Source organism: Gymnogyps californianus, chromosome 4 (assembly GCF_018139145.2).
Source record: "Gymnogyps californianus isolate 813 chromosome 4, ASM1813914v2, whole genome shotgun sequence".
Taxonomy (NCBI): Eukaryota; Metazoa; Chordata; class Aves; order Accipitriformes; family Cathartidae; genus Gymnogyps; species Gymnogyps californianus.
The window spans coordinates 10,007,865-10,020,211 of record NC_059474.1 but is presented as its reverse complement, the minus strand read 5'-3'; the positions used below and the strand labels follow the sequence as shown (position 1 = coordinate 10,020,211).

Below are 12,347 nucleotides of genomic sequence, written 5' to 3'. Positions count from 1 at the left end.
ATGTTTGGAGGTAGAGGACTGAGAGGGCCCTCCTAGCATTAGTCAAAGATTTGGGAAAGCATTCACATGTCAGAAAGTGCTACAGATAAAATGACCAGGAAAGACTTATCGTCTGGCTGTCATATGGATCAACAGAAGACTAGGGACTGTATGGTTTTGAGTTAGGCTGAAACTTCTGGGGGATTTCAATATTTGCTTGAGCAATAAATTTTGCCCAGAAGCAAACTCTGAAAAAAGACTGGATGTCTCCTTCCTATGTGGGTGAGATAGTCTGCCAGTTTACTGGACATCTGCTTAAATATTTATCTTCCCAAAAATGTTCTAGCTCAATTAGAAGTTACAGAATTAATTCAAGAATTAATGGGAAAAATCTATAATCTGTATTGTACTGGAGGTCACTTTAGGGAACATGGGGATCCCATCTAGCTTTATTGGACTATATAAAGAGCTATGCTTTGAAAAACTCACGAATCTGATGTACTTTCCACTGCCTTTGCTATTTGACATCATTATCTACAGGCAAAACAAATGCACAAACAGAAGCAGCTAGCAATTAAATGCACTGGTAAGACTGCTCAAGTATTTTTGTCAGCTTTTTAAGTGAAGTAGAACTGAAATTATTTCCCAGCAGTATCTAAGAATTTTTATTATGCTTTCATGGATGGAGAAATTAAAGCCCAGAGGATTTGCAAAGGGTTGCACAGGCAGTGAGTATCAGTTTATTTCACTCTTCTTCCTAGTCATGTGCTTTACCTGCAAAACTGTATTCATCTGCCAGTGTAAGCTGAAAATCTCTCCTCAGAAACTGCTATGCTTATTCCAAGTAATTTAAGGAGGACACTTTTCGATCAATCAGCTCGGTTTCAAATATGATCTTAGCCTTGTAATTTAGCCCTCAGATACCATGGTCATGAGTACCAATCAGACAGACAGATAGACAACACAACACTTACCCAGTTGCTAGAAGAGGATAAATAAGTCATTATAAATAAATTGTAAATTCCAGCAATAGAGAGATCAAAAAGGCCAAACTGTACCTACTTAATCCTAATGTGAAAAAAGGAGGCTGGGAGTAAGAGACACCAACCTTTCTTTTCCTCTCCAGCCAGTGGTCAGGCTCACCTATGCTTTCTGGAAATCCTTTTACCAGAGGCTTATTTAGGGAGTAGGTACCACAAGAAGTTTAAGGAAGAACAAAGTGAATAATCACTTTAAACTTTGGTAGTCATCACTCTTCTATTTTTTTAAAGTTACTGTCATAAGATGGACAAGGGCAAGCTAATGCAATGCTATTGTATTAAGAGCTTCTATTTTTACACATAACAAGATCATAAAGATAAATATATTGTTTGGTCTATATATTTGCAAACAAAATCCTCTGTATTGGCCAAATTAATTCACCCATTTAATTATTTTAAACAATCAGCAACTCCACTCATGAAGCATAGCTGAAATAATAAGGAAAATATCTAAAAAATACACTAAATTTGGCTGAATGGTGTTACAATAACATCTCAGTGCAGCCTTTTTATTTTTTTTAACTACATTATTGGTTTACAGAAAATCTAGAAATAAAATAATTGCATAATCTTATTCTAGTACAGTGGTGATATTGAAAGAATGGATTTTACTTGTAACTCAAGGCCAAGATATCCAAGGAAGTTAAATGTGTCCAAATCATTTTGCATGTTATCAGGTTTAAGCACCTGTCTCCATTTGTTTCCTTTACAAACTTCAAGCTAAAGCACTCATTTTTCTTTGTAGAATTGTATTTATGAATGTGTGTATGCATATGTGCATGCTTGTGTGTGCATGCATGTGCTTGTGTGCAAAGGACAGTGAAGAATTTATAATCTTTAGACCAAATATTTACAGTTAAATGTTTCATTATTAAATTTCAAAATTAAAGTGTTTTTCCTTTTCACTTACTGTTCGCCATTTCTGATTAATGTTTATGATGATGAATGATTATCCTAACCTTCTAGGCCTATGTTACTACAATGAAACCTTCCAAGGTCAGTGGAGAGTCCCATCTCAATATAGATCACTAAGACAACTACCCTGCCTTCTGCAATAACCCACATCTCCAGTCCTCTCCTGTGAAGGAAGCATGTGTTCAGTGTACAGGACAGCAGTACTATCCCAGCTCCTGAACTCAATGTATGTGATACATCTCATCTTACTTTGCATTTTATCTCTACCATGGAATATAATGCAACCTAGCAGAAACAAATACCTAAAATAATAATCCTACTAATCAGAATGAACTAATTTCACCATAGGGATGCAATAACTTATCAGTAGTCATTGCTCAAAATCCAGACGCCTCCATATGAATTCATACAGCTGTTTCAAAGTCGAGCAGTAACTACGCCTGTAGTTATTGTGACTACAATAGTGCCTGCTAATATACCACATGACAACTCCTTTGACAGATGCATGAGAACCATGAGAAAAAATGGATATCTCATAAAACGAACAAGTTTGTGAGAAAATTTCTGCAGCAGATTATGGGATGTAATCTGGAAGAGCTTTATTTCCATGCATTCCTCTCAATTACATACAACTCTCCACCATACAGTAGCCAAAACTATGGCCTGCTCTCACTTTAATAACTCTTTCTTGCCATCTGGGCTGTCTTTTCAGTCTCTGTTCATTTCAGGATCTAAAATGGTGATACTGGCAACAATATGGCAAATTAAAGAGAAGCTTAATTTGCTGAGATAGGTACAGAAATGAGCACAACATATGTCACCACTACGCTAATGGTTTTAGATTCACACAAGCTTTTAAATTTGCAGACTTGGCCAGAATGTAAACCAAATTTAGTATAATCCTAACAACACAAATGAACTTCAGTAAGTGCATCCGCATTAAAGCAAATTTATTCTAAGAGGGGCTGCACAGCATAAAGGTACTAAAATGACAGCAATATGACTCATTCCTACACTGATTAAGTAGTTATTAAATGCAGTTTTTCAGAGTCTGGTATTAAGCTGTTTCAATGTAAAATCCCATTAACTGTATAACACACTACTATTAAATTGCTCTGCCATCCTAAAATGTAAATGGTTTCTAAGAGCATTCAACACATGTATTATTTAAAACCTGAAGTGCTAATACAAGGTGGCAGATAATGCCCAAAACTATGACTTCCAAGCTCACTTCCCACTGCATTTAAATATAGATGATTTTGGAGTCTTTATTAAGTTAGTCATAGCAGCTTGATCCCAAATCCTGTTTGCCTTACTCCAGTGAGCTAACTCAAAACCAATCGTGTGTCTCTGATTTGTACCAGTGTAACTGAATCACCACCTTAGACAATGAGTAAATAAAAGCTTAGCATTTCAAAGATAAATCTAGTCTCATTTATACATGAGCAATAAATTTAAACTGAAAAACCTTAATTTTAGAGATTCAACATTAATACAAACAGAAAGGAATGAAATTCCACCCTCAAGGAGGAGCTGCAAACCTAGAGTCCATCTCATCTCCAGTGAAATTGCTTTGCTATTTATTTTAATGAGAGTTCATCTACAAAAAATCTAAGTTTATAAAAAATTTTCATTTGAATGTTCTTTTCTTACCAGCTTCAGTGCATTATCCAAAGCAAACATCTTACAAATCCAAGGACTACCAGAAACACTTGTATCAATGCTGTCATCAATTTGTACCCATTGTATAGTTCTACCTCCAAAAGTCAGAAAACAACTACAGGAACCAACCTTTTCCCTTTCCTTTTTTTGGCTTACAATTCGCTTACACAACATTCACTGAAATGAAAATAATTAGTTTGGGTTTTTTTAGAAAGCTGACCTTCAATAACACAGAATATTACAAAAATCCCTGTTGATCTGTCAAAGGTTGTAGATTTTCTATAATTATTTTTAAAGAGACTATTAATTCCTCTACCATGATTTTGTGCACAAGCATACATAAAACTTAGTATCTCTCAAAGCATAAAAAAACTCACAGGTGGCCTTTTTTCCAGTACTGGTATTGGCAGAGGTATAGGAATGGCACGTGGTTTGGGTACAGTCAAATTAAATTCCTTTGGCTGAGTGACCATCGAAGTCTTGACAGTGGTAGTACGATTACTTAATTTATCTGTGAGCTGTTCAATCAGTTGCTGTACTTTTGGCTCCCATCTTCAAATAAAAACAGATTTTTCAATTTTATTTCATTTTCTTCTTTCATACAAACTTACATGCAGTATATGAGGTTGGCATTGGCGCAAATTCTGTAATGCTTTCAGCCATTCAATTTTAATAAAATTGACCTATGAATCTGTACTCATGATTTAGTTGGACTGTGTTACTTCACCTCTTGATAGATGCTAGTCCATTCAGACTACCAGTGGTGAAATAGCCAGTTTTTACTGAATAAGCAACTATCTCGCCAGTTCGTTTTGCAGCAGGACCAGACTATGAATCAGAAAAGCAGCTGTCATAAGCTAAGTACACACTTAACATACTTAGATGAAGAGACTATGAACAAACAGTGGTCTGAGTATCGCCACTTTTACCAACTGACAGAGCACACATAAATCAATCTCAAAGCACAGGCAGGTCTAATAAAAAAAAAGAAAGATTTAAGGAGTTTGGTGAATTAGCAAATGAACCCTCAGTGAACCCTCTGGGGCAGTCAAGATGATTTTGATTTCTCTGTGTTTGGATTTTGGCTTGTATGAAGGTTCAGACTTCTTCCAAGGAATGACAGGAAGGTGCAGAATTCAAGGTAAGACACAAACAGGCTATCACAGGGCTAATTATGATGACAGCTTCATGTCAGTTATTCCTCCTCTATATGTGTTCTATCCTTAAGTATTACACATGCAACAGAGCTTTCCCAGAACTTAAACAGCATCTGACAAAGCAAATTTACAGTAACTTGTTTATCTGACTGTTACCTTAGCTAGTACTGTCATTATGGGATGAGGCTTGCAAGTAACTTCTGCAAGTAATGCAGCTCCATTAAAATAAATAGGACTCTTTATATTAACCTCATGGACATTAGAAAGAGGAATACAAAGACATGTTTAAAAGAATTTAAGCTACTGAACTGATTAAACTGATCAATGCATCCTCAGCCCCCTGAAGGAAGTTTCAAATCCAGTAACCACATATGGTCTTTAACATGCTTGTACAACTTACATTTACTACTTCTAGGCAAAACACGTGTTTGTAACGTTGAATGTAATTGACTGTGAAGGACAGCTCCAATAAGCTTAGTGTTAATGAAAGAAGCAATAGATTAACTATCTGCCTGCATGCATATGTACGTATAAAAACTGTGTGGATATGTGCGTATATCTCTATCTATACATCTCTGTCTGTATCTTTATACTATTGTAAGCGTATGTTATAATTAGAATCACTACAATGGGATATATTGAGTCAAATTCTGACTTCAAATATATCCCTGCAGTTCCTGTAGAACTCGGTGGAATTTGGAGTATTGCAAGACAAATCTATACTCTACATTTGCTAATTTGGCATAATCTACATAGTATGAAAGAATTAATTCTACTGACTTTGATATGACAGTTAGAACTAGATGCAAAATCTTTTTCAGCTGACATTGTTTGTAGCATATTTTTGTCTAACAGTGTTTGCCATCATCTGGGTTAATCTATACTGCAGTGAGGAGGATGTGTGATTGCAGCCACATTGGTGTACCAATGCTAGCTCTAATTCATCTGTCCTGGGTAAAAATGAGAGTGAAAAAGTGACACAATAGGCTGCAGAGCTAGTTTCTCCACATGAAAATGTTTGTTTGGCAAGGGTACTCATGCTACTGTATCACCACCTAACCAATGTGTGGACACACCTGGCACCTCAGAGCATTTCAACGGTTAAATGATGCTGCAATTGTGTAAATAATTAATAATTTTAAAAGACTTGTTTACATGGTTATCTGATTTGCTCAGAAGGGATTTTACGACCATCGGCATAAACAAGTCTGCGCATAAAGCCAAACTCAGGGAAGCCAAACATCTTTTTTCAAATGCTTAATGTCATACAGATGTTGAAGTGACTTATGAGGCATGAGTCTAACTCTGTAAGATAATTTGAACCTTCTATTTTTTTTTTTCAGAGTATGATGTTTGATTTATTCGGGGGCACTGAGAAGCAAATGTACAACAGCTGTGAAAGGACTTTTCTATGAGAGAACCTCGCCTCTGGGTAAGTAAAAGGGATTACTATAGTCTCATGAAGACAAGAAAGGTTCTGAGTGACTTCAATAGGAGAAACACTTTAACAGCAAATTGAACTTTCAGGGGAAGCTTTCCCCAGCTTTTAAACTTTGAGGTGGCCACAGGCTACTTTAAGTACAGCTTACCTTAGCAGTGGATCAATCCAGTTCTCTTTTACATACAGTGAATCGTAGAACTGACTCCATTCATCTTTTATCCATGTGTTCAAATACAAGGCATTGAAGAAGAATCTAAGAAACTAATAATAGGTGGTTTCTTTTAAATATGAATACTGAAGGTATGGTGTATATAAGACTACAAAAAGATAGTTGCTTTTACTACAAATACTGCTGAAGAACTTGCTTGTATTTTACCCTGTAATCATAATCATAGGTGCTTGGTATTTGTAGGTTCTTCTTAGTTCCGTTAGGACAGCCCCATGTCTTTCAGCCCTATTTTGTGAAACACTAATAGCTACTAAAATATTTTTAGTGACCTAAAAAAAAATCTATAGGCTGCAACACTGGGATGTGTTGATGCATCTTTAATTTGCTTCAAACGTTGTGAAACAAAAGTTTTTATTCAAAATTAAGTAAGTGCTACTGCAATACACTGATTTTAGTATAATTATACAATAGAGTTTCTCAGTCTAATATACTGACAATCAGCTCCTGATTATCTATAGCTAGATGACCCATGGTGCCCAGAAACATGTCAGGCCTGGCACTGCACCTGAATTACTTAAGTTCCTTTCAGCTCAGAGAAGAGGCAGGGAGAACTGCTGAGAACTATAGTAACTGCTATACAATATGGTTTCTTCTTTTATTGAAATATAATTAATTGGCATATTCCCATTAAACTAGAAGACTGAATTTTAGCACACTTACACATGGTAGGGCTCTACATGCTAGAGAAACAACAAGTAACATTTGAACTTTGGTTTCGCACTGGAGTTCACCAGAAGGTCAAGAGCCTTTCTTTAAAACTTGAACTGTTCAAATGGCCTTTTGAAACAGACTCTTGAAAAATGGCACTCAGATTCAGCGCGTATCATTTACAGCAATATAAATTCCAAACTTGAACCTGAACTTTTTCATTAAAATTCTTGGAAATGAAAGTACAAGCAAGTATCATGCTGAAATAATCCCAGTAATAGAAAAAAGCACACTAAATAATATTGACATTATAAGACATACTGGAAAGCAGTGTGCAGTCACTTGAGAAGCTTCAAATGGAGACTGCAGAGCTTATTAGTTCAGACTTGGCATCAGCCCTGTCTTGGGTTGGTTTCCACAGAGCCATACAGGTCTTTGTATTGAATTTTTAGTTCTGGAGGACTACAAGGAGCTTCTTAATTCACATGTGGTGCCAGGCCCAAGGTGGCTCAGAGCTTTGTGAATAATTCAGCTATAAACAATTCAGATTTGACTCAAGGTGTTTGCTGCAGATGTTCACAGGTGTAGAAAGCCTGCTACTTGAAATCTATAGTCTTTATGTGACCATTTCCAAGGAATTAACGTGTAAATTTAGTCTTATTTTCATCTATTGTGCTTTTGGTAGAGTCAAAAAACTGATCAACAACTGACGGACTAAATGAATATTACCCCCTTGGATTCCCATTTTTGTCTAGATACTACTGCTCTTCCCCAAAATTGCAGATGCTGGCACATCAACACACCATCCAAAAGAAGATATTTCATCCCTAAAAGCATGACTATAAACTAAGTGTTGAATTGTGAAGAATTTGGTTTTTTGGGGCTTCCAGATTCAGTGGAGTTTGCTAAGTATATGGTAAGGGATGCATTTCATCCCATTGGTCTGGAAACTCACTCATTCTCCTTATGGAGGATCTTTCTCTGTAGTGCATGCATGTTGGATTACATTTTTCACCTAACAGAGTAACTGGTACTTATGCAATGTATAAATAAAATGCTAGAAGTCTAGACAGAGTTCATACTCTCCAACAGAACTGATGCACTGTATATACACTACTTCTACCAGTTATTGTAACAAAATTTTACATCCAGGTATCCCAGCTGTACATATGATTATAGACCCAGTGAACACGTCCCCTGCCAAAGTACTCTTCTTACCTTACGGAAGGCCCTGACTATACACAAAGTTTATAAAAAATGTGGTTTTAAACCCATGTAAGCAAGTGTGTATACAGGGGTGGATTGAACATGAGCTGATATACTTAAAATGAGGCAGATCCTGAGGGGTGAAGCTAGTTTCAAATTTCTAGGTATTCAGAGAGCTCACAGAAGAAATTGATGTAGAAATACTGCAGGTGGTGATTTGTAAATCCTCCAGTTTTCTTTCACTAGCTTTCATTAAGCTGAACTCCTCCTTCTCTGTGTCCTCAGTACTCCTCTTCTATAGCCTAGTCCATCCTCAGAGGCTTCAGTCAGTTGTCTACTACATTGCCACGTGAAACTAAGCCTCGGAACTGTTGTTTCTGCTCTCCCTGACTGATCTCCATCTAGGTCTTCTAAATATTTGCTGTAACTATCTTTTACAAAGTACTTGCAACTCAAATACCTCTTCAAGGCAGATGAAACTATAATAAAGGCACGCAGTTAGTGATTTCTAGCCGCTGTATTTAACAGCTGGCTATTACCCCTTGAGGCCTCCTACTGCAACACCAGTTATGTACTGGTTATTAACATTTCACACTGTATTAAGACAAATGGGTAATTATGTGATTGATAAATGCTATGATGTACTCCTATGAGGTACAGAGAATGGTTAACTGTAATCAGATATCAATACTGTGATGTATATTTTAGTACTGGTTTAGTCACAGTCCCCAGGGAAATGCTACAATAAGGATATGGCCCAATATGCATCATACTAGAGAAGGCTTTGAATGCAGCCCTGGAACGGTCATCCAGGCAACGCAGGGATTGCAAATGGCAGTGCAGGACTACCAGACATCATTTCTGACCAAAGTCTGCCTGAGCCAAAGTCCACAATCTTGGTTTTGATAATGCATATCACAGATGGTGAATGTCAGCAGAATAAGACCCATGAAGCTATAGCACATTTCATTTCTTAACAATAGAAACTTTTGTGTTCTGTGAACTGAATTGCTAGGAAAAATCCCTTATATGTCTTTTGCGTCTTTGGCCACATGTGACACAGGTGGCAACCCCAATATCAGCAATCATTGCTTTTATAGCAGCAAAATGCGGCTTGAAGTTCTCACAGATTTCTGTTTGGATGTTACCAGCATCTGTCTCCTTAGAGAAGTCACTGGACAGTCACTTTGGTAACAGCATTATTCCTCTGTCTTGAATGTTCCGAGCTTTACTACTCACAGAGCATGATAACCAAGATTCATTTCCCTTCTAGAAGTGGTGGAATTACACCAGAAATGAATTGTACCCATTTTTACTATTTTAATGTACTCTGGCTGTAGTAAGACAAATGTGTATAATTAAAAACTGTTTTGTAATGCATTTTTACAGGTAGGCTGAATTAATACCTTGCTTTTGAGAATTTGAACGTGCCCTGCTAATATTCTTAACGTATTTTTACATAGTAGGATTGTATAGATTTCTAAAAAAACAAATAAAAAATGGTAAGTTTCCTCATCTGGTATTATCTTTACATCCATGTAGTCATTTGCAGAGCTGAAATCCTTATATTCACAACACAAACTTTTGACTCCTGAGTTAAGGAAGTAACTGCAAGAAACAGCAGGTTCTGTTTCTCCATCCAGATCAGCCACTACCTGAGAATGCTATTATTTTGGCTGTACACACCCACAGCTATTTGCTGTAGTAGCAAATGCAATCAAGGAGGTTCCTGTCCACTCCTCTCTTCATCTGCTGATTCTTTCCCTCTTACTGTAGTTTAGTTCTTCAGCTATGTCAGCTCAACCACCTGTAGGATTGTACCTTTCAACTGCAACAGAGAAATGAAGAGGAAGGCAAGAAGCTCTTAAGAAGGCTTTCCTATGAAGAAATTGTAATGGGCAACTCTATTTTGAGGATCCTGAGGTAAAGGTGTAGAGAAAAGCGTCCTAGCATAGTCTCAGGTCCTTCTGCCATTGTATGAACCAACTGGGACTGTTTTTACCCCCATGTCCACCATGAGGCTGTTGTCCTACTTCTTACTGATCTTGTCCTACTATTCCTACCTCATCATAACAGCAATTACAATACCCAGTTCTTAGGTAGTGATTTTCCTTTGCAGATCTCAGAAGTTCTTTATAAAAGACTTTACTGCTGTTAGAAGCAATCAGAACACGAAAGAGAACAAACCAGGTTCTTGAATGCTAGAAAGAAAACACTGGTTATTTTGCATTTTTTACAAGGCAATTATGAAATTATAAAGCTGTTCCTATGGTTCTGTAATTATACAACCATAAAGAATTTTTGCATATATTCTTAACATTACAGAATGAGAGCTTATGATTTTCTGTTCAAGCAGATGAACACGTGTTAGTGAGGCAGCATTATTATTCTGCCTGGATATTCTGCCTATATGAAAGTATTTGAACATGCATCAATCACAGGGAAACACTGTGACTTTGATTTGAATGGATTCCATCATGCAGTCCTTTAAGAGAAAGGTCTACTCACACAAGTTGATCTCATTCAACTGAAGACTACTCATTTGAGTAAGGTTTATCTGCATGATTAAGAAAATTCCATTCAGCCTGTGATGTGCAGAAAAATTTATTTTTTAATTAAAGTAAATCTATTCTAAGTAAATATATGTGAATAATTTTTCTGCATCTCAACTGAACTCAGACACAACAGCCATCAGGCAAAACCTACAGGTCAGCATCCTGAAGGAGAATCCCAAATTTCTGATAACTTCTGTTGCTAAGGCTGCAGATCTACCTTCTGCTGGTTTTGTCTCTGTTGCTGGGGGGACCAAATGCTGCTTCTAAATCCTCTGCTGCAGGTGCACTAATATAATCTAGCATCACTTTGGAGACAAAGAACCTCTTCTAATGCAAGAGAAGAAAACCTAGGTACCATGGTAATGAGGCTCTGATAACATACTTAAGCAAAAAAAGTTACATCTACAGGAAAAAAAGTAGCAGGTGCAGACCATTGCATAATGCAGCACTTCCCTATCAGAAAAGAGTTATTCCAGACAAGGAAGGAGAAATTATCTGATTATCTGAAATAGAACATCAGGGCACTGACGCTTAAGCCATACAAAGCTAGGTGAATGGTATCAACAAGAGATAACTGGCATGAAGTGGGAAAATTGTGTTGCTAGCTGAATGAGCTCAAGATGCATCCAATCCAGTGCCTTGTGTCTAAGATGTTTACCAAAGAAGGGGCTGGGAGAGCATTTTAGACAGAGTGATTTGTCTGTCTACCAGATTATGATAATTCTTCCAGCCACTTCTCTGTTCTTTCTAACAGTTAATGAAATATATCATTTTTGTCTCTGAATGGAATTAATAAAAAGCATTCCATAGTAAGCCCATCAAAACAAAGTGAATAGAGTGTTTCTAAAAACGTTATGCAGACAACCTAACCTACTCTCTCCCTACATGTTACAAAGCAACTGCACTCATTAAAGAGACACCAGCATCCACATGAACATTCAAAGTAATCAGCATAAGGATAAACCTTAGCCTTTTGAGTATTAATTACTAAAATTTGCCTATCTCTTGAATTCTGTATTTGTTATTCAAATGCCATGTTTGGGCTATGCTGTGAAACATCTGGATGATCAAAGTTTACATATGCTGTGTCACCAGTAATGTAATTTTTAGCCCATTTTCCTAAGAAAACAGGGCTTATGAGAAAGCATTGCAGCTCACTTTATCCCTCTGCCCCTCTTTACAACATAGTTTTTAAGATAATCAGCGCTTTCAACCATTTTGAAAGAGAAACAAAACATATTTATGTTTCTACAAATTTCATGAAAATTAGCAAACAAGTAGTAGAGCAAAACCCAAATTTGTGACTCCAGAGAGGAAAAGACAGGCAGAACTTTTTTGTCATGCTTTCTATTTGGCAGCAATGGTTTGGTCAATTGCACGTATGTTGTAACGGAGTAATTGATACATGCATATCTCCAAATGAGCACTTGTTTTTTGGGAAGGAGAAAAAGTGATGGAAGGACAATAGGCTTGATAATCAAAGTGGTAGTGGGTTGTTCAGGGAAAAAAGAACAC

At 36.8% G+C, this 12,347-nt stretch overlaps 1 protein-coding gene across 1 annotated transcript in view; it reads right to left on the bottom strand.

The window, feature by feature from the left end:
• The window catches only part of CFAP99 (cilia and flagella associated protein 99), a 62,584-nt gene that overhangs the window by 31,610 nt on the left and 18,627 nt on the right, over positions 1-12,347 (bottom strand). The window contains exons 5-6 of the mRNA XM_050896658.1: positions 6,343-6,455; positions 3,974-4,148 (exon numbers count right to left, since the gene is read on the bottom strand). Coding sequence (XP_050752615.1) covers positions 3,974-4,148; positions 6,343-6,455 — 288 coding nt within the window. The remainder of the gene's footprint in view (positions 1-3,973; positions 4,149-6,342; positions 6,456-12,347) is intronic.